Here is a 23,433-nt window from a genome sequence, read left to right as displayed (position 1 = left end):
ACGATTTCTATTGGAAAGTTCTCCAAGTAGTTTTGCACCAACAAAACCCTTTTCATTCTGTCCAAACCATCGCCGCGTAGTATCGAGATGTGAACGAGATAAAATTGGTCAATCGACGAGCTTTTGTTGGGAAAGCAGTTGGAAGAGATATTCTTCGAACTTGTCGATGGAGAATATCGGATGGCAACGGGCGGAAAGGCGGAGTAATGGATGAGTTTTTTAATTCATCGATTCACCCGTCGCATGAAGCGCGAATGCAGTCAAAGATTCTTTTATTTATCGATGAATTACATCAATGCGTTCTTATCTATAGCACTGAATTCATCACATACCCATCAGATTTATCGATTCATTTTGTCGATGGACTGATGAAATTTCTGACTGAATATGGGGATAATTTCCTAACCTAAAGATATTAACGGCGATTATCCGATATGAAAACACTATTAAATTATCATTTAAATGAAAAAACATATAAAGACGAATCTTCTTCTAAATTTTCTCTCGATACTTTATCCTTAACAACTAACGACACAGCGACAGATTTATTATTAATTAAAAGTGTACCTGTAAAATACATAGAAATTGATAATTTTCTATAAAAAATGTATTTAGCTGTAGACATTAAAACACATTTTCCACTATCTAGGGTTTCAGTCGAAATATGTGCTAAGTGTATTCTGATTATAAATGCAAAAAATATATATTATGTAAAAATAATATTTATATAGCAAGTAAAATGTTTATAATTTTTAACACTTATTTCATATAATTTACAAAATCTGGCTTTCAGAATTATATGTGCACATAAATATTAAATTGTTAATGTTTATCAATGAAGTATACGTATTTATTATTGATTTTAGTTGAATCTATTTATCAAACCGTTCTTAAAAATATGCCATCAAACATTTGTCGAAGACGCTACATTGTCATTTGTCCGAAAATGCGGTGAATTTATGCTGAATTAAAAAACTTACTTACTAATGTTGTGAGATATTCTTATCAAGAAAATGTCTTGAGATTTCATTGGAATCCGTTCAGTTTCCCAAAATTTAAGCAACTTCTAGTTAGAAATGTAAAGTTTAAATATATGACTCTAAAACCGGTATTCATATCTCACTTGGATCTTATATTTAAGACCGCCTTAAGTATCTTCGGAGATGCTCCGTAACCGATAAAACGATCCGCTCAGCATCTAAAGACGAACTTAAGACTGCCTTAAATATGAAATCCGACTATGAATCCCTTCTAAGCGGGAAACACAAAGTTCTCCCCTGATTTGCATCTTGTACGTTAGGATTTTATATCTTTTTAAATTTTTATTCTGCATAATCTGTGTGAATCATTTAAGCGCGACCTGTCAAATCCTTTGATAGCATAAAATTGTATTTTTTTTGCAATTTCAGAGCAAATTTGGAAATTCTCATCGTAATCTATGCTATATTTAGGAAATTCCGGATTAATTCCTGGAGTGTTACACAAGCTATACGCTTGTATTCGTTGCTGATAAGAAATTAGGAAACCAATTCAAGTCCATTGGCCAATTTTAACTCGTTGATATCTCGATATTTTATAAAATTATAGGATTTCGCTATTCAGTTCAACGAATTCTAATTGCATGAGCAAACTCGGACACTCAAGTCCAGACACCCTGTATATACTAGCGGACAAGGATTCATCCCCCATTTAATGTAGTTGAGATGACCCAAAAGATACCGATCGTGTTCCAATCTGTTCTAGTTGGGAGAATATTCACATAAAGCCTGCATCTATAGAGAGTTGGAATTTGATTAATCGGGCGATAATGCGATCAAGATCGAAATGACTCGTTTCATCGAACTCTTATTTCTATCTCGCGATTCTAAACCTTCAGTACCAGCCTGATACGATTCTTATGTGGTAATTCCTCTAGATGGTACAGAATAAGCATCTTTTGGACTTGCTTCACTAGGTCAAATGGCAGACTTCTGTTGGAGAGAAATGCTGGATGAAGATAGCCTGTAAGACTGTTACACATACAAGATAGACCTTCATGTACATGTCCTTGACAGACGGAGAGACGAGCAAAAGATGAAGGAATTTTCTTTGTCCTTACCCGCGTAGATAGAAGGATCTGGTAACAGGAACCACGTACATTCTCGTTTAGGAAGATACACGCATAAGCGAATAATTTCATCACAATTATTTTCGAGAGTAAAAGCGCCATTTCCAATTAATTCGGTCGTATCAACTTTCAGTTAAATAACGTCTCGACGAAAGTAATATTGGAGGAAATTTATACAATTTATTATAATAATATAGTCATTTTTATACAATTTGTTATAATAATATGGGATAAAATTGATACAATTATGCGCGATATCTTACATATATGATATAGGTTATAGCGCGCAATAAAGAAGAGGATTTCTCAATATTTTGCTCCCTCCCCTCTCTCCGCCTTGTTAAATCCAATTTATGTTACAGGAAAGTGTATAGCATGCTGAGTTTATCTCATATGTCTACACTGTAAACATGAAAGAGGAATATAATCCTAATGAACACAATGTTAGCAGTACGCCAGCAAATTAGCGACAGATTCGATCAGAACACCATGGCAGATTCATAGACACTTTTGTCTGCATTTAGTTGGTATTTCGTCAACAGTCGGCTGGCATAACTTGACGATTACAAAACGACAGATTCCGCTCGCTTCCTGCCGTCAATCTGTCATCGTATTCCGCCAACAGATCCTCTTGTATTTCTGCTCGAGTAAGCCGGCTATATAAAATTTATAGCAGACACTCTGCGCGCAAGATCTGCTTATGGGTTATGCGCGTTTGGCTGTCTGGTTACATAAGTCTATATGGTTATACATCTATAGTACGCGTTATCTATGGCTATCCACAACGGTGGGACGACACCTCGCGGTCGCGCGAGCGTGTCGTTGAATCTGCCCAGAATACCCCCGACGATCAATCTCCCTGCTGAGGCGCGAGGTGTATATCGTCGACTCGGACAGTATTTCGAAAACAGAAACATACTTCTGTCGCGTCGTTATTTTATTCTCTTCGAAAGCGGACGAGGAGGTTCATGCGCGCACGCGCATGCGCGTCTTTGGACTCGATTTATTTTATATACGTGTGTATATATATATATATATATATATATATTGCGTCGATCGTTTGACAAGATTACGAGTTTATTTTCGAGCCAAGCACCGGCGTTCATCACCCGAAATTCCGATATTTTTCCCCGCTCGTGTGACAAAGGCGACGGCGATTCCTACCGAACAAAATAGAGCACTAGTGCTATCATAGGAAGAGTGGGTGGGAGCGAAAGAAACAGAGAGAGAGAGAGAGAGAGAGAGAGAGAGATTTACTGATGTATCGCGCGGACACACAAAGGCCGAGAATATATTTCCGCGCTTGGCGGGACTATCGTCTATAAAATACACAGTACACACACATGTATAGGTTCGCTCGCACACACACACACACACACACACAACACGTGTAGTCTAGACAAGCTTAAGCGGCGGATGACAGTTTTACGCCGGCATTCGTCGGTTATGCGAACGACTATGGGGGCTGACCGACAGACTACGATGACGACGACGCGCCGATGAGGACGACGTCACACACGGGCGAGCGCGCGGGGCCGCGGGCGACGACGAAAAAGGAGACCCGCGGCCATATGCGCGACTCGTATCGGATCGCGCGAACAGACACGTTCGATTTTACTGCCCCGTTCCGCATCCGGTAACGATTATGAGCCGAGTGACATTGACAGCGCACTCGCGCGTCCGCGTTCGCGTTCGCGAGCCTGTCCCCGGGTCGTCTCGTCGTCGACAGTAATTGGAAATTACGGCGGGGGATACTCCCGGGCGCGAGAACACGACCGCTACGACGTCGTAAGGTGCCCACGACGACGACGACGCCGGCGACGGAAAGCATCGCGACGCTCGTCACCGCGTGTTTACGGTCCTTGGACCTGCCTCTCCTTCCTCGGCTTCTCGATCCCTTCGTCGGGGATTCGCCCTCGAGTCGCGCTATCGATCCTCTGTCAGGATCGTATGTGCTGCCTGCTTCTCTTTTTAGATCTTTTTAGATCCGAAATCGGTTTCGGAAATTTTGGTTTTAGTTATAAGGTTGGTAGGCTTCAAACTAACCTAACGCCTGTTCTGAAATTAGTTTCGGAAACTTTGGTTTTAGGTATAAGGTTGGATATGTAATCAGCTGATCAATTATTAAGATAAATAATAAAAAATCTATTCATTTCTCTATCTAATAGTGTAAAATTAATAGTCAAAATTAAATTTGTAAACAGAAATAGTACATGCCTGTGAACGTCCAAGCGTGATCAGCTGATCAATTACAGAACATCCAAGTTAATTCAAGGCCTACCAACCTTACAACTAAAATCGAAGTTTCCGAAATCGATTTCAGAACAGGCCTTTAAATACATTTCATAATTGATTCGCTGATTAATTATCAAGATAATTATATAAGTAATAAAAAGTATAGATAAGTAATAAATATATTAGTATATAGATAGTATATAGATAAGTAATAAAAAATCTATCTATTTTTCTATCTAATATTGCAAAATTAATAGTTAAAACCAAATTTATAAATAGAATCAATACATGACTATGAACGTCCAAGCTGATCAATTACGAAACATATCTAAGTTAGTTCAAAGCCTACCAATGTTACAACTAAAACCAAAGTTTCCGAAATCGGGGTTACCGCGATTATCGATTTTGAGCCTTTTGTCTCATCGGCGAATCGATCGGACATCTTTTTCGGTCGCTAATCGATTGTCCTTCACGCTTTTTCGCTTTCTTATATTTCGCTTTTATTTTCTTCCAAGTGAAAAATATGTTCTGAACATAAGTCATCTACTCCGTAACTTAGATTACGAAAATAACTGGTTCTACATAGGTAACCTCTTGAGATTTTTAGGTTAGCCCCGCTTCAGCTTCAAAGAAAGAGATAAATGAGGGCAAATTTTGACGCTGAGATTTAAAGACCCCCAGGATCTATCCAGGAAACTTCGAAGCAGAACGATTAAAATTGATCGCGTGGTTCGCGGGAATATTAAGTTGTTGAATCTCACCCTGTGGCGGGCCACCCTGTATATTTACGCAAGGTGGTCTTAAAGAATGCTCTTTCTGTCTTAAGGGGGATTATCTTGCTATCTACCCACAGAGTAGATATATATTCCTCTTTCTTTTCTGTTCTCGATTTTTAGCAACTTTTAATCTCTTGGCTTCTCTTTTTCTTCTCTATTAGCCGTTAAAGTCCCCCTCTATTTGTCACGTTTGATTTATATTTATAATTTGACTTATTATATTTATAATTTAATATTTAATTTATATTTTAAACCGGAAACGTTCTTGCAGGAGATCGAGCGTCCAGGACGGGCGTGAGAGGGGACGAGGTCGTGAGAGGGGGGGAGGTCACCAAATGCAAATCGCCTTAACGTCCCATTCCACGGGGTGGGATTTTGCGTCGCGCGGAGTTCTCCTCTCCCGGCCTGTCTTCTTCTATCAGTTACCGGTCCGTTTCCAACGTGGCGCCGAGTATATAACGGGTGGTTCGGCGAGAAAGGCACGAGCGGCGAATTTATGGGCCGCTCTGAGATTATTCCGAGACTTACGCGCCAAGAAGTGCATCACGTTAAACAAATTTATGGCACGCCCGAGATTATGCCGACGAAAAGTAGTCGAACGAGCCCGAGACCGAGTGCACGCGTTTACTGAAACGAAACTCCCTCTCCCCCCTCTCCTCCCCTCCTACCCTAATCTTTTCGTCAACGTTGTTGATTTCTTTCTCGTCTATCGTGGTCTATCGCTCTCCCCGATTGATTCCTTCACGAGAGGCGCCCCCCGTAAGTGCAGATCTAATCGGCGCGCTGCGATTCTAATTAGCGCCGTATGACGGATCGAGAGCGGACATGCAAGCTTCGACGGTTACAGTAGCTCCGGGGCGCGCATGCGCCTCTGTGAAAAACGACATCGCGCGATGAACTGAGGTTATGATCGATCGTGAACGGATGTTGCGTTCTCTGCGGTGGCAATTACGCGCGTCATACGTTGCATAATGCGCGTATATATACGTGTGTACGTGTGTGCATGTGTAAATCGAGCGCGCTTGTCGAGCACGATTCCGATTAATTTGTCAATGACGTCATTTATTTCCGCTCCCAAGGCCCGTTTTATTGTAAATCTGGAAGCACTACGAGCACCCGTCGTCGCGCGCCAGTGGAACAAGCGAATAAATAAAACGATACTCACGCCTCGTGTGCAAACGTTGTCGTGTGTTTTCGGTAATTACCGCGCAGCTTTTTGCAGCGAATCGCGGGATCGGTGTTGACGAATCGGAGCGGACGAGAATACGAGAGCGCAGTTCGCCCCTCTTCACAGGATGAAATTGTTCGAATCGCGGGTGAATAATTTCGCTCTGGAGTGACATAAATTTGACATCTGCCAATTATGCGATGAGATTTTCATTTTCCGCGCGAGATTTAGCGGGCTAATTGGTAGCGATGCTCGTTGCATTTCGTCGAGACCGCGCGGGTTAAAAGAAAAATTCAAGACGTCTAAATGTGCACCGGCTGACCGGGAGATGTAACTTCAAGTGTTCGAGCGTTTGTGTGCGAGTAGAACCTGTCCAAATTGGACAGAAAAATTCTGTGCTCCATTTTGGATGATTATCATGATGAATGTTGAGATAATAATAAAGAGAAAGAAAGAACAATCGGTTAATCTGGAGTGCGTGCTTCCGTTGTTTTGCATTAAACCGTCGGCCGCCGTTGCCAAAAGATTGCCAATCGATTCAAACATGTCGAGTGAGATTTTGCTTGAACAGCTCGCGTCGCGCGCTCTCTCATTTGTCAGTTTTCTCTCGTGATGGTTTTTGGTCACTCGCCACGACCATTTTGATTTATGACGTCGGAAACGAGGCAGCGCACGCTCGAAATTCCTGCAAAATATGGCGAAAGAAAAAGACATATCTATAAGTGTAATCGATGGAGCGGATTTGTAAAATAGTGGAAATACTTTCCTGTTGCTCCGACAATCAGTAAATTAATTAGCAATAAATTATCACGACATAAACGCGCGACACGAATGCAGAGTTTGTAATCCACTTTTCTCACGACCCCTTAATATTGCGGTTATTTGTTGATCGTTAGAGTGGCAGGCGAGTGTTTGGAATATTTTGCAGATCGTCATGTAGTTAATATCTTTTATTCAGGCACAGTTTGCAGAAACTCGGAGAGGGGGAGTAATCTCTCACTTCTTGCTTCGTAGATCAAAATAGCTGCGCGGTGAGTAGACAAATGTTACTACACATCTCAATAATTGCCGCCCAGTAGTTCGCCAAAATGGCGACGAATTTTTCTACTCGAAGTAACGAGTTCCACCTACGCATGCGCGCTCGGACTCCTCGAATATTTCAGTAGAAGCTTAACATTTTCATACGCGTGAGAAGCAAAGAGAAGTATACCTTGCGTTTCGAAATCGGTTTCGGAAACTTTGGTCTTAGATATAAGGTTGGTAGGCCTTAAATTAACTTAGAGACATTTCATAATTGATCAGCTGATCACGCTTGGATGTCCACAACCATGTATTGTTTTAGTTCACAAACTTTAGCTATTAATTTTGTAATTAACAGATAGAGAAGTGGATTTTTTATTATTTATTATCTTGATTTATCGAATCTTTCGATCGTAAAGTCGATCATGTGAATCAATTGATCAATTATAAAACGTACCTCAGTTGGTTTGAGGTCTACCAACCTTGTAACTACTAAAAACGAGGTTTCCAGAACCGATTTCGGAACGCACCTGTAAATCCGAGCAGTCGAGGTTGTTTTCACGAATGCTATCGAGATTTCTCGATGCGTTCCCTCCAGCGTTGTATGCCGCAACGCGCGGTGGACGCGCGCGCGACTTTTCATTTAATTTTGTCTCGACGACGGATACGTTTCACGTTTTAACGATATCATGGCGCGATCGCGTCCTTCGAGCGAGCGCATGGCAAAAGTTGACGCGTAAAGTCCCCCCTCTCCCTCCGGCGATCGTCCGCTCGCAATTTTCACGATGACTGCTTTTTACGTTTCATTCGCTGGAGTGCGCGCGGAATTAGACGCGACGGTGTCTTCGGCGCCGCTAAACGCGCGCCGGCGAAGCCGTTGCGTGCGCGACGCTACTTGCAATTCGAGTTCAAGAGCTCGTTAAAATCCATCGAACTGTGAGGAGAGCACACACACATTGCTCTCTTCCCGCTAGTTCTGCAATTCTCGTCGCGACGACAACTAGACCTTTAATAACGCGTTCTCCTCGCTCGCCTCGTCTACTCTCGCGAAGCATTATCACCGGGCGTTTCCCTCAAACGCGCCGTCCGTTCGTTCGTTCATTCGTTCGTTCCCCTGAAATTATGAGTTCTCGAAGAACAGGGCAGATGGAAAGTACTCGCGATTACGTAAATCCATAATGATAATATCGTTATCCGCCGAAAGAGACACGCGCATCTCTCGAAGGCACGACGCGACGAGTCACGAAGGCTAAAGGAACGTCGATCGAATCGTCTGCCGTAAATTCGCTCTGTTCCACCCCTGATAACGATAATTACGAGAACTACTCCTGCCTTTGGAGAGCAATGAACTTCATTGCACAGAAAAATACACGCTGCACTCAAATAAACGTTATTTGCTTCAAGTACTTCGTAAGTTTGCACAACCATGAGTTTACCATAAGCGTTAAATTTACTCAAAATTTAATCCGAATACTAGAACGCTTGATAGTTTAACTCTGACTTTGACTTGAAAGTTTTAAAACTCTGAAATTAAAATAGGAATATTCGTGATCAAAACGGAAGTTCGATTCGTTTTCTTTTTCTACGTAGAGAATAAATTTTATAATATTCTTGAAGTAAGGAAAATTTAGTGCTCATATAAGTAATAAAATTATTGAGCAACAATAATTTTTCACTGGCCAATTTATCATGGCCGCTAATATTTTCTTACAAGATTTTTCTTTTGGCTAATGAGAGCTAAAAATCTGCCCTGTTCCACTCTTGATAACGATAATCACGAGAACTACCCCTGCCTTTGGGGAGCAATGAACTTTAAACATAGAGAAATACACGTTACGCTGAAGTAAATGTTACTTGCTTCGTAAGTACACTTCGTAAGTTTGCACAACCGTAAGTTCACTATAAACATCAAAGTTACTCAAAATTTGATCGGAATGCTAAAAAGTTTGATACTTTCTCCAAGACTCTGAAATTAAAACAGAAATATTCGCGATCAAAACGAAAGTTCAATTCGCTCTTTCTGTGCAGAACACAAATTTTGTAATATCCTCGAAGAAAGAAAAATTTAGAACTCGTATGAGTGATAAAATTACTAATAACTTTTCATCGGGCAATTTATCACGGCTGGTAATATTTTTCCACGATACGGTTTCCAAGGTAGATTCTTCTTTTGAGTAAACGAGAAGATACAAAGAGCTACCCCAACATTGCTGATGAGTATATTTTAAGACTATTACCAGCGAAATGTCCTGTTTGTTGAGGATAACTGCCACTCGAAAGAAGGCGAGTAGTAAACCGAGTAATCGCTTCTCTCATCAGCAAAATGAATTTCCTCCGTGCAAACTACACCGAAAAGCTCAACTGTGCTGGTTAGCGTCCGGACGCGAGGCGAAAATGGACGCCATGCCTCTCTCTGTCTAACAAATTCTGATTGCTCGACAGTTTTCTGTTGACTGCGAACCTCAGCTCTACCAACACCGACAGACCGTTCGTTACAAGCGCGGAGCACTCCATGTCGCGCATTCTCACGATGTTTCGACCTGTCGCTGAGGGCGGGCAATATTTCCAGCTCGCGGAGAAAAAAGGACAAAAGAGAATGTGCCTATGTTACTCCCTCCCCTTTCTCGTCGCGTTTTCTCCCGTTTGAACGGGCTCCAGCTTCACCGCTGGAGACGTATCGCCGGTGGCGCGGCATGCGTATCGATAGCGCTCGCCGGGTCGAGACGGTGTCGGGCTGACGGTGTGAATTTGCGGTAACATCGTAGTCGCCGCTGTTGCGGATATCTAGAATTAGCTGCTCTCGCGGCTCGTTGCTGAGTAGTTTGGCCCGACGTGTTATTACGGCTTGCGCCGTTGCCGAAAGCTGACGTCGTCCAAGTACTCTGTTCCGCGGGCCAGCAGCAAGGGCCAGAGAGAATGGGAGGGTACGGAGGAAGAGGCGGGAAACACGGAGAAGGGTAGAGTGGGAAGGGTAGATGCGAGGTAGTCTAGCGCGGCTAATGGTAAAGTCGGTTTGGCTCACCGTTTGTGCTGAATCCTGAGGCCTCTTCGGGGGTGCAGCGGTACACCGTTCTTCAGCCAGCGCACACTCGGGGGCGGCGAGCCCCTCGTCCTGCATACTAGCTTCACTCTCTCCCGTAACCTCGCTATCGAGTCCCTGAGCTCGGACAACGTAACTTCTCGCACTGAAATCAAAAGTTAGAATCTCGTTAACGCCTCGGCGTCTGCGAACGCACGTGCGCGCACGCTGCGGCGCTTTCGGACGCGCCGCCGATACCACGGAGCTTTAATTAACCCGTGCGATATAGTTTGGGTAAGATGGCGGTGTATGGCGCGAACGGGAACTGAGTTTCGGCTCCGAAGAACCGATTTTCGTCCGACCGACCGACCGACCACTTTGGCTGTCGTGCGGCCGGCGAGACGGCGGCTAGCCGCGTTCGTTTTCGCCAGCTTCGTGAAAACGTGGACGCGGACGCCATTGCTCGTGCGGTCAGCTTTGAAGAAAGGCATATCGAGAGACTCCATTGGCCTGCGCCCGCCTTTTTCGCGCGGCGCTGATTCGTTATCCGGAAGTCGCGGTCTTGCAAATTCGCGTCTTCGTTCGCCTCCTTCGCTTCCTTCGCTTCCTCGCGCTTGCTGTTGACGTGTTGCTTTTGTGTGATGTAATTAACGGCGCTATTGATTACTCCACTATTTCGGCGCTCGTGGGATAATATTCTAGGACGGTGCCCTAAACGATGTTTGCTCTTCTGTGCTCTCTGGCATAGAGCGCTGCGTGGAAGGTTTCGACCCAGTAATCGGCTAAGTGTGTTGATTAATAAACTCTTTAGTAACATTGGTTCCGTTTTAGTACGCTGTTAAATATTGACAATAGGACTTATGAACGCACTTACAGTGTAATTCTTTTCGTCTATTCATTGTGATATTTCCTCTACAAGTGATAATGTATTCATGTTATTTTCCTGTTTCCTTTTTGTACAAGACGAACACTTTCCCGTGTATTTAACAAAATAATAATAATTAGTACTATTTATATTATTTTTTACTTTTTTCTCGCACGAAGGAAGTACTTTCCCGTATACTTAGTAAAATAGTAATAATAATTATTATTATTATTCATATTATTTTTCCATTTCTTATAGTTTTCTTGTTTTTTTGCACAAGGAGAGTATTTTCCCGTATGGTAAAATAATGATAATGATAATAATAATAATTATTATTATTATCTCACAAGCGGCTAAGATAATAATAATTATTATTATTATTCACGTTGTTTTCCTGTTTTTTTTTGCACAAGGGGAATATTTTGCTGTATACTTAATAAAATAATAAAATAATTATTATATAACTATTATTATTATTTATACTATTTCTCCGTTTCTTTTTGCACAAGGGGAATATTTTCCCGTATAGTTAGTTATTATCATTATTATTATATTTATTTATTTTTATATTATTATATTATTTTATATTATTTTTATATTATTTATTTATTATATTATTATATATTATTATATAAAATAATAATAATGATAATAATAATTATTATTACTATTATCTCACGAGCGGCTATATCTTCTGGGTGCCTAAGGCTTCACCCTTATCTTTTGGATATTAAGAAAATCGAAGAAAAGAACAAGAAGAACGCAAAGGTTGCACGCTTAAACAGTACGTACGTTAAGAAGATTAACATTCTCTTGCGCATGAGTTGCCACGCGCGCAAGAGGAGTTAACATTTCCGTCAACTTTACATATTTCAACGTTCGATAATATGAGAAAGTTTATGTGCGTGTGTGTGTGTGTGTGTGTGTGTTAATAATAGTTAGTTAAACAGCGCGCCTCTGTACCGTAGCAATAAAATAACGTAGAAAAAAGGGGAACGGTCGGCGGAGTGGCGGAAGCGGAGAGCGGCGTTTCGGCGCGGGATCGTGTGCGGCAGAAGGAGCTCTTCCTTTCGACAACCGGATACGGCTATGCCCCGCGTCGGGTTTTGGCAAAGGCGCACCGGGCGCGGACTTCACGTTACGTTCGAGAGAGGCCGAACGCCGATAGCGCGTAGCCGCGGCTATATCGGGCTATCGAGTATTGATTTACAATTCCGTTGGGCTCCAGAATGCGGGTGTAAAAACGAGCTGCTCGGACGCAAACACGCGCGAGGACCAATGAACGAACGGGCAGACAGCTTTGCTTGGACGAACGTGAAAGCGCGCGCGTTTATGAAAAATCCGCGTCGCGCGACTTGCGGAAGGAAGCTTTTGACGTGCGAGACAGAGCGAGCGAGAGAGCGAGAGAGGGAGAGAGGGGGAGAGAGAGAGAGAGAGAGCTCACATATAATTTTTCTTTTTGCCCGGCATAAAATATGATCGCGCGAAACAAAGGCGACTCGACTCGGTCGGATATGGGGGATAAATGAAGAGGCGGAAAATTTGCGTTAATAAAAACGACGAGGGTCGGGCAAGGGTTGTATGCGTCTGTGTGTGTGTGTGTGTGTGTGTGTGTGTGTGTGTGTGGCGGAGGGTGAGGGTATACGGTACGCAGCGCTAGGATCGCGTGATTTCAAAGGCACGATATAGAATTCCCGCTGAAAATACAGGGAAACGTTCAATGAGCTATCTCCCTCCCTCCCTCCCTCCCTCCCTCCCATTCTCCCTCGTCCATTATATTCATGTCGCATGATAGGGAATGATAATAAGGCGCCGTTAGCAAAGATTTCTTTGTCGGACTCTGCGTGGCGTAGGATGTCGCCGTCGCCGCTTGATTTATTATGTTTTCACGTGCATATACGCGGCAATCGCATTCGCCGTAAATATATTTCTCCCTTCGTATGTCGCGTGTAAATAAAATTGATGTCGTCCCGTAGATACCTTTGGGAAATTGAACGTGTACGGAGCACGTGGCTGTTCTCCGCGGCGATGACAACGACGGGGACGACGAGGACAGCAGTCTCGCACGCGTCTCGCCAAGCGTGAGCGTTGATCGATCGACGGACGATTAAAAGCAATTTTATCTCGCCGATCTCGCGCGCACGGCGCGGCGCTCCCGGATTGCGCTTGCCACGCGACTCGTGCGGCGGCTGCATTAAATAACAATAAGCTGGCGAGAGTGGTCGCCGATCGAGAAATGCTCAGCAGAGAGAGAGAGACAGAGAGACAGAGAGACAGACAGAGAGACAGACAGAGAGACAGCGAGAGACAGAGAGACAGAGAGACAGAGACAGCGACAGAATCAGAGATAGAGTCAGAGACAACGACAGCGACAGCGACAGGGACAGCGACAGCGACAGAGTCAGCGACAGAGACGGTGATAGTGACAGAGATAGACAGTGACAGAGATAGAAAGCGACAGAGATAGACAAAGATAGTGACAACGACAGAGACAGTGACAGAGACAGAGACAGAGACAGAGACAGAGACAGAGACAGAGAGAGAGAGAGAGAGAGAGAGAGAGAGAGAGAGAGAGAGAGAGAGAGAGAGAGAGAGAGAGAGAGAGAGAGAGAGAGAGAGAGAATCCACCGGTGTCTGGAAAGTTAATGAGACTCATCGTCGTGAGAGACCTTCGTCTTAGCAAGATGCCTCCTCACCACCCCGCTCGCCCAAAAGATTGCCGCCGGTGGTCGTTCGGGCTTACGCGACGAGTGCAGCAGCGCCTGGAAACTTTACTTTGTTGGCCGCGTCTCTCTTCGAGATGTTCATTTTCCACGCTAATCGGCCCGCCATGCAGTTGCCGTTACGTCCCCGTCGGGCTTGTCGACGTTGCTCGGATATTTGTCGTAAATTCACCGTGGTGCTTCGCCGAATACGTAAATCGATGGCGGCCGATTTGCATAACAGATTCTTCGCTTAATTGGAACACGACACGCCTCTACGATTCCTTTGATTTAAATTAGTTGTCGCGCCACCCCAATTCCTCCCTCTCCCCCCTCCCCCGTCCGGAAGAGCGATTCGATACGCTTGACAGCGGGGATGCCACTCGGGCCGTCACCGACGACAACCACGGCGGCGATCGAACGTGCGTAGTGAAAGAGCGTTCCTTTGAATGACGAATAATTGTATGTGGGTTGGGGGGGAGGGAGGCAGAGGATGGCAGAGGCAAAAAACGGGAGACAGTGAATTAATCGAGCGAGCGGGAGTTGGTGCGTACCAACCACGCGAGCGAGGGTTTATATTTGCCATTGCGATCACGTAAAGTAATACTGATTGTATTGTTTCGAACACGCGAGAACATAATCCGTACTCCCCTTCCCTCCCCGCCCCTTCCCTTTCTCTCTCTCCCAGGCGCAGCGATGCCGTTTCTTGCATTACGCGGCTATTAAATTAATTTCGCGAATTGATGAGCGCCCGTCCATCATGTTCGCGATTGTACGCTCTCTGTATTCCCCCGCCCCCTTCCCCCTCTCTCTCTCTCTCTCTCTCTCTCTCTTTCTCTATCTCCGTATGTGTTCAATTTCCAATAGTATAGATTATGATACGCGGCGTGTAAAATTCGTGTAAATTCGCGCATGCATACGTATGCGGGAAGCGTCCGCTATTTATTCACGGACGCCAACACGCGGAATTCTCTCTCTCTCTCTCTCTCTCTCTCTCTCTCTCTCTTTACCGCTCTCTTGCTAGTTAAACGCATTATAACTACTGTTTCCTCGCGACGGGTTCGCTCGCGCTCGCGGGATAATTGCGTCACAGCGAAGTTTAATGAAAACACGATGCGACCTGATTATCTTTGACAGCATCGCGCGGGGTCATGAAAAACGCCCGCGGGGCGTTTAATATGTCGGCCATATGTGTGCGTAGACTTGCGATGAATGTAATACGGAATATTAGGAGGGTAGCTTCGCGAACTGAGTCAGTGGTCTCGCGTCTGAAAACTCCGCGGCTTGCGAACTGGGCTTACCGATCTCGCGAATGTATGTCCTTTCAGCTGGTGAGTGTCCTTTGGCGATGCGCGACGGAATCATGGCGAGAAACGGAGCTCGCGGTGGATTTTCAGCGACCGCCAGCCAACGGATTTTCGGGTCGTTAGAAAGAGAGATAGGTAGGTAGATAGGTAAATAGAAGGATTTATTCTGCGCTTTAGGAGAACTTTTTCTTGAGCGCCACTTAAGATACGATAAGTACTGAAAGCGAGATGGAAAAAAGTTGTGTAATATAATAAGTAAGAGAGCAAGAAGGAAAGAAAACTGGAGTACAACATTGTAATTTCATCTGTGCACTGAAAAAAAATTGTATTAAAATTAAACAAATCTTTGTTCGAATACGACTGTGAATAAATGTGAATAACTGTGACGAATACTGTGAATAAATTTATTCAAATTAAGCGACTAATTTCTAAAATGAAATACAGAGGTTCTCTGAATGTGAACTTTTTTCTTGAATTTTAGAAAATAATTGCTTAATTTAAATAAATGTATTCACAGTCGTATTCGAACAAAGATTTGTTTAATTTTAATACAATTTTTTCTCAGTGTGCAATCAGAGAAGATAATCACATAGCTTCAACGGTATATAAGGTATATTTTACCTTTAGTTAATCGCTAATTTAGTTAATTCGGCTTTTAGTTAATTTTATTAGATAAATTATTTTTATTATTCTGTCTTATTATATAAAGGTATAAGTATATATATTATTATACAGGGTGTTCTATAGAAAATTGTTGAAACTAATCAGCTGTCATTTTCGAATGCATTCAGTTATTGTAAAAATAAAATTGTGTCGAAAAGAGGAAAGTGCAGTTTTTAATAGACATAAAATAAACAAATAAAAAAATATTATTGTATCAATTTATTTTGTTGATGAAAAATGATGGAAAGTATGCTGATAATCAAATAAGCTTGTGGTAAACATTTTCGAAATGCGCACCATTTGAATTTGTACAAAACTCAATTCTTTTACGAAAACTCGTAAAAACTTTTTCTAACTTCTGTTGTCTTTAATATTACTGACGACCTTCTTAATAGCTGCTACTAAATCTAACACCGTTTTTGGATCTCCGGCATAACAATCATCTTTAATGTCATTTGGCCAGAAATGTGCCTCGTCTGTGTAAATTATCAATTTTTCATCAAGATCTCCGTCTTCAAACATTTTATTTATTGTCTTGCAAAATTCCACACGTTTCGTCATAGTGCGTTCGATTAGCGATTGATGAGATATTATTTTATACGGATGCATGTTCAGGAAATGTTTCAAGATCCCGTGTATCATTGTTTTTTATATCTGAAGGACTTGGGCAACTTTCCGAATGGAAAGATTTTGTTGAAAATAATTCTTAATTTCTTCAATATTTTCTTCTACGGTTACAGACACAGAAGGACCTGGCAGATCATGTCTAGGATAGTTCCATATTGCATAAAATTATCGATAATTCTGTTCAAAACAACATAAAAAATTACTTTAATGCAGATTTATTGCCAGAAATGCAGTGACGTAACACTTAAGTTTAAATAATTAACGAATTCTAACTTTTCTTCTAACCTTTTCAGTACGTTTACGATGGAAGGACCAAGGAGGAGATTAACTTGATTCCGATAATCCCCGGTAAAAGTTGTTCTTGCATGTGTTTAAATAGCGAAGAATATCACTCGTACGCCTAGTAGTTCTTCCATATTTTCCATTAAACAGTGTCGGAGAGATGAAACCTCCTCAAGGACAACAGTCTGAATTTCGCCAAAATTGCAAGCGAGACCACTCACACGTACCCAATGCAATCAGCATCCTTCTGTAGGGTTGGAAGGACGGTCGACAGTCGAAAATTTTGATGAGCAAGGAAAAAGGTCGTCGAGTAAAATGCGTACATTTTACATGTAGATATTACTGATAAAAATAAATTGACAAAAATGTTACTAGATAACGACTGCAATAAGTCACCATGGCAGTGCATCTGCCAAGCGAAGAAAAACTCCCTTCGACGCGATGGGGAAAGACAAACAGCGTCTTTGACAGGACATGAGAAATTTTGGCAAAAATTCTCGCTAGAAAGAAGGGCGATTTTTCTCGGGGGAGAACATCCGGCAACCCCATCTTCCTGCGATCCTGGGACGACAGAAACGAGGTAACCGCAATTTACGCGTGTGTATACGCGCTAAATGTAGTGAAGGCTGCGGAACCGTCGAATTCGGCAGGAAAGTAGATCGAGGGAAAACGGTTGGCCGGAGGGAGGAGGGGGCGGGTGGGGGGGAGTGGAGTCGAGAAACCGCGGTCGTGCGACGCAAAGAAGCGAGAGCTTCGCCGTCATGTCGTTGTCGGTTCGGATTTTCCAGCTGCAGCGAATTCGATCGGCGCGCCGCGCGCGGCCAGATGGCGGCGGGCTCGGGGCTGGGGGCGAGAGAGGGTGCAGTCGTCTGACGACGATTGTCAATGTTCTTTAGCGACAAACCGTGTTATCGAATCCTTGTTCAAAGACACAGATTTTTCCCCCGCTTTTTATACGCGCGTCGTCGAATAGGCGCTTTTCCTTTGTGAGCGCCGATGTCGGCGCGCGAAGCGGACTCTCGCCGGGTTGGGAAGGGGGGGAGGGGGACGGCGGGGACGGGACGAGTAAAGAGAACATTGCCAATAAACTTGGCGAGAGAGTGCAGTGAAGACGACAGACAGAGGCCGGGGAAAACGGCAAAGAAAGGGAGAAAGGGGGCAGAGAGAAACGATGCTTTTTATCAGCGTTATCATAACGGCGTTAATGCGTCGGAATTAAATGAGATTATAATGTGTAATGTTATTATGCCGCCTTTAATCCTCCTTTGTCGGCCCGCGCTCGCGATGTATGCGCGCGTGTGTGCGTGTGCGTGTCCCCTTTTTCAAGTGCGCGCGCGTTGATGTATCGTTTACTTTTATTCCCCGCTAATTAATTCCAAGCTGCCGTGCGCTAAACTCTTTGTCTAAACGTCCTGCGCCGATATTAAAAATCCCGGGATATTTCATACTCGCAGGACGGCGAATTAATGCGCTTCTCGCGCGAGCAAGCGATAATGCAGTCGTCGCGCGTACCATCACTCGTTAGAACAATACGCGTCAGGGAATGAGAGAGAGAGAGAGAGAGAGAGAGAGAGTGAGGGCGAGTGAGGGCGAGGGGAAGGGGGCGGAGGGGCGGAAGGAGGGTCGATTCTGCAAATTTCGTCGGTATTACTACCGTGTCAATTTGACGCGTCGCGTCTTATTTAACTTGGATCATTCGTTCCACGCGCGGATATGTCGCGCGATTTTCGAATAACCCCGTAGCTGTGGCGGGCTCGGCGAAACGTCCGAGAGCAAGAAGGAGAGAAAAAAGAGAAAGAAATACATCCGAACGGCACGGCGGGGCTCGAATTAATCGCACGAAATTCAGCTCGTTATCGCCGCTTTCGGGGGATGATTCTCCCCCCCGGCAATTTTCCGCGGACGCCCTCGCGATGTGCGGCGGAATATTTTTCCTGTCCGCAGATTCGGGGTGCGAACGGCGGTGAGTGAGAGTGAGAGAGAGAGAGAGAGAGAGAGAGGGAGTGACGGCGGGGAGAAAAGAAAATCCCCTCCCCCTTCCCCTTTTCATCCTCCGAGGGGGGAATGAGCCACAACGAAAGCAATTTCAGCGCGTGTAAAAAACGCTGTAATGCAGTTACGACGTCGCCGCCCCCGCCGGCGCGTATCATCAGCCGCGACGGTAAACGGCGATCGCGGCGAAATTTGTATAATGCTCCGTTAACGGCCGTCGTATTTTTGCGCGCGGCATTAAACCGGATTAAGCCGCGACCGTGTTCGCTTCATTCCGCTCGCCGGAAGTGCTTTCGCGCGTCTCGCTGAAAGCGGGGGCGGAAGCCGCCCGCCCGCCCCCTCGGTTGCCGCGTCGGAGCCGCGATATCTGAAATTCACTCGGCCGGGGCGGTAGGTAAAAAGGCACAGGCCCCCCCGCGCGCGTCTGATTCTCCCGGCACTTTATTCCTCGCTATTAACCGGCTACGGACTCGCGGAACGCGCACACACACGCACACACACACAGGCAGGGATATGCGCGATATGAGAAGGCAGAAGCCCCGATCGCAGAAACGAAAGAATATCTTTGTTTCGTTAAAATACCTACACAAATATCGATCAGCGCGTCCAAGTAACTACGTCGAGGAGAAGAAAAAGAAAAGGGTGGAAGAGCGAACAGCCGTTGGATATCCTCACGACGTCCGCGGGGTGTTCGAAACGTCATTTAACGATTAAGCGCGGGAACGAGCGACGGCGAAAAGTCGCATTTAGCCGGCGGCTTTTCGATCGGAACGGGATTTATGCGGAAATTCCCCGGGCGGGGCCGGGGCGAGCGTGGAAAAAAAGGACATCGGAGCGTCAGGTGCAGCGCGCCGGATAATGACGCCCGACGCGGATCAACCTAGCGAAAATGTGGAAAAGCGTTTTACCGTCCGGTCGATCTTCGTCGCGCACTCCGCGTTGGTTGGTTGGTTGGTTGGTTGGTTGGAATTAATTTTTCATCGGGCAGCCGGCTGCATTTCAAACTTCGCGCAGGAGAGGAGGCGGTGGAAAAAGGGGCGAGAAGGGGCGGCGACCTCGAAGCGGCAGCGGGGCGAGTCAAGGACGCTTCAAGGACAGCTTCGTCGGCGATGGGAACCTGCAGATCGCGCCCGATCAAGTTTGAGGGGTTTCTTCGCCGCGCATGATGTTGCGAAGCTGAGGCGCAACTGTCGGCTTCTTTTCGTTCGAGGATTCGTATCAACGAAGTAGAAATTCGCTCCTCCTTGGCTAAAACGCGCTTGGTTCGTTCGTTATGTTAATTCGACGAAACTTCTCTTTTCTCTACACAGTCGACAGATATCTATCACTCTCGAGTTTAATCGGTTTTTTTCTGGATTTTAATAAATTCGACTCTGACGATGTTCATATCTCTGTAAAATTGATAATAAGCGCGATATTCCGTGCAGCAACCGTGTCATCAGCAACCGTGTGACACTAATTGACTCAATGACAATGCATCCTGTAAGATTCAAATGTCTTTGCAAGACTGTTTAGACACACTGTTAGATTTTCCCTCTGGGATTAATATCACTGGAGTAGAAATTCGTTTCCGAGAAGCGGAAACGCAATTTCCTTAATTTTAAAACGTATTCGGTCCGTTCGCTCTGTCATGTTAATTTAACGAAAATTTTTCTTTCCACATGATCGACAGTATCATGTTTGTTATTTTCGAATCAAGTAAGTTTCTTCCGACTCAGATAAATGCGTCCCTGAAAACGTTAATATTTCTATAAAATGTTATATTCCGTTTGGTAACAATCGTATCATTAATCGTGTACACTAATTAATTTAACAGCAATAGATAAATTGATAAAATTCGAACACGAGTTAAGAATTGACTTAGGAAATTTTTATTCGTCGCAAAACCGCGCGTTTAGAATTCTTTCTCTAGAATTTATATTAGTGAAATAAAAATTCAATCTCGAGGAGCAGAAATTCAATTTCCTTCATGTAAAACGCATTCGATTCGTTCACTCTGTCATGTTAATTTAACGAAACTTTCTTTCTTTCCGCATGATCGACAGACGTCGTATTCGTCATTTTCAAATCAAACCAGTTTCTTCTTTAATAAGCTCGACATTGAAGACATCAATATTTTTATAAAATGTCATATTCCGTGTGGCAATTACCGCGCATTATTAACCATGTACACCGCTTAATTTAAACCTTTAAAGGCGATAAATGAAATTTCACCCTATGCGCGAATTTTGTTTTGATCTTATCAAATGCTAAATTATCTGCATAAAACAACTTTTCTACTTTGCACTAATAACAAAATAATAATTCGATATGGGTACAATATTTAAATAAATAGTAATAATTCTTAATTCATAATTCATTAAAATAATTTGTTAAAATAATAATTCATAATTCATAATTCATTAAAACAATAATAAATAATAATAAAACATTTAATTGCATTCGTCTGACTTTTTTGATTTCTAAAATAAAAAACAATATACACTGGGGTGAAATTCCCACCCCCCCCTCCTCTCCTCTCCCCGTCACCCATGATAGCGTTTTTCTTTGATGATAACTTTTAACCGTGATTTTCTTGGATGATAAGTTTTAAAAGTCAATACCAATAGATTTTGCAAAGACTAAAACACGAAATTTCTTATAGCCGGCCGGCAACTTTCGACCCACGCGCCGTTCGACGCGTTTCCTCGAGTTGTAGACCGTTCGACGGCGCGTCAGGCTGCACCTTTCCCGCGAATTTGGCGGGGTAAATTTTGCCGAAAAGAAGCGGCGGAATCTCTCGCGGTATTTCTCGGGACAAAGTTCCGTCTTTTGCTCTCAGAGTCGTTGGGGCACGGAATCTTGGAGCGTCGCTCGTGTGGCGCGCCCGCGGGTGGTGAGTTCCGTCGAGCGGGAGGAAACTCGTGAACGCGGCAGGGGGAGGGGTGGGGAAAAAAGATGAAGTACAGCGGTCGCTGGGCGGCATGTCGTACGCTGTCGCGGGCTTGAAAAATGCCGGACGAACGACGAGGAGGAGAAGGTCGTTTGATTAATGAACGCGTCGCCGAAAGAGCAAAATAACAAATAGCGCGCGTAGCGTCGGGAGGGCTTGTAACTCCGTCGTTCTCCGCGCGGTTGCTTGATTCATAGGCACCGGCGCCGTTGCATGACGAGAGGGCGATGAGGGTCGCGGCGACGCACGGGTGAACACGAATATAGCCATTTTATCATAATTCGAAGGCGGTTCACGCCAAGTCGCGACTTTGATTTTCTGTCTTCACGGCCGGCGGTTCAGCGGGGATTTCAGCGCGTCACTCGGTCAGCGAGACATCACGGCGTTATTCGAGAAGACGAGCAGGCGGTCGCTGAAATCGAAACGTCGCCATCGCAAGCGTCGTTTTTCAACCCTAAAAGTGCCGTCAGATGGGAATCTCCAACGTCGCGTTTTCCGCCGGAGAGATCATTTTCAGTGCGTATGAGCGCGCGCGTTTCGAAATGTTCCTCCGTGGCTCGCCCATTTCTGTCGAATCTCGCCCGATTCCTTCAACAAGAATTTTTCGATATCACGCCGACAGGACGATGCACGCGATGTCAAGCGTGACGTTCAATCAGATATCAAGTCGCATATGGATATTCAAGCCGTTATTTTATTATGTCGCTTTATCTAGTTCGCGTTCGCGTCGCACCGACGGGACCCTCGGACGTCTCTATTTTCCTTTCCCCTCCCCCTTTCACTCAACTTTCTCGACACGGCAGATATTCTTTACGTGGAGTCGTCCCCAGCGGACGAGCGATAGTCGCAAGAGCACTCGTATGCGAAGCATTTTTATACTCTACCATTTTTGACGAAGTAATTATGCAGGGCGTAATTTGCGTTCATTTATTATTTACACCGCGCTGTTTCTCGATATTTTTGGCGATTGCTGCTCTTGACTCTCGGGGGAGTCGAAAATGGTTATTACTTGTAGCAACTTTTCAATCTTATTTATTCTTGTTACGATGTGACGAATCTTTGAGCACAGTCTTGCAAAGATTAAAGATTTGAAATTGACGAAGAAGATAATTTTATCATCCATTTGGTCAAAGTTTAAGTTTGCGACAAGTTTTTCCCATCACTCATATCTTTGGATGAAATGAGATGAGTTGAGATGATAATGAGAGATTATTTTAAGATATGGATTGCTTTATTAGGAACAAGATGAAGGAAAAGTTGGGCGCTCTCGATTTTAGTACACTCGTATCAGAAAAGTTAAACCTAAAGTATAAATTATATTTGAATCTTCAGTTCTGTCCGAAGCTTCTCGTAGCTTCGAATTTCTGAAACTTTCAGGGCTTGTGATTCGAGGCATTATGTTCGAATGACGGGGTCCCGGCGCATGAATATTCGAACATTCGTGTACTTGAAAGCTGCAGAACTCGAAATAACGTGTATTCCCGAACGAGAATCTTGTTACACTTCGGAAAATTAGTTCTATCAAGAGCTTCGGTATCTCGAATCTTCGAATAGAGTTCAAAGTTTCGAACTTCCAATGTCGAATTATAGCGAAGCTCCGAGGAGCTTTGAGTATATCAATGTGTACCTGCATTAATTACTGCATCTCAAATCGAAATTTTGTTTCTACTTACGATCTCAGTATTATTTAACGCTAATTTGACAATTTCAAGTCAAGTACACGTCGAGAGCCCTCGTA

The 23,433-nt window shown here is 44.1% G+C and overlaps 1 protein-coding gene across 2 annotated transcripts in view; it reads right to left on the bottom strand.

Annotated features, from left to right (window-relative positions):
* Positions 1 to 23,433, bottom strand: part of vn (membrane-bound neuregulin protein vein) — a 653,046-nt gene that overhangs the window by 284,682 nt on the left and 344,931 nt on the right. For both annotated transcript variants that reach the window (XM_025297750.1, XM_019840561.2), the window contains exon 2: positions 10,329 to 10,491. In XM_025297750.1, the coding sequence (XP_025153535.1) occupies positions 10,329 to 10,491 (163 nt within the window). The remainder of the gene's footprint in view (positions 1 to 10,328; positions 10,492 to 23,433) is intronic.

Source organism: Harpegnathos saltator, unplaced genomic scaffold (assembly GCF_003227715.2).
Source record: "Harpegnathos saltator strain DR-91 unplaced genomic scaffold, Hsal_v8.6 scaffold187, whole genome shotgun sequence".
Classification (NCBI taxonomy): domain Eukaryota; kingdom Metazoa; phylum Arthropoda; class Insecta; order Hymenoptera; family Formicidae; genus Harpegnathos; species Harpegnathos saltator.
This window is presented reverse-complemented; position numbering and strand designations above follow the sequence as displayed.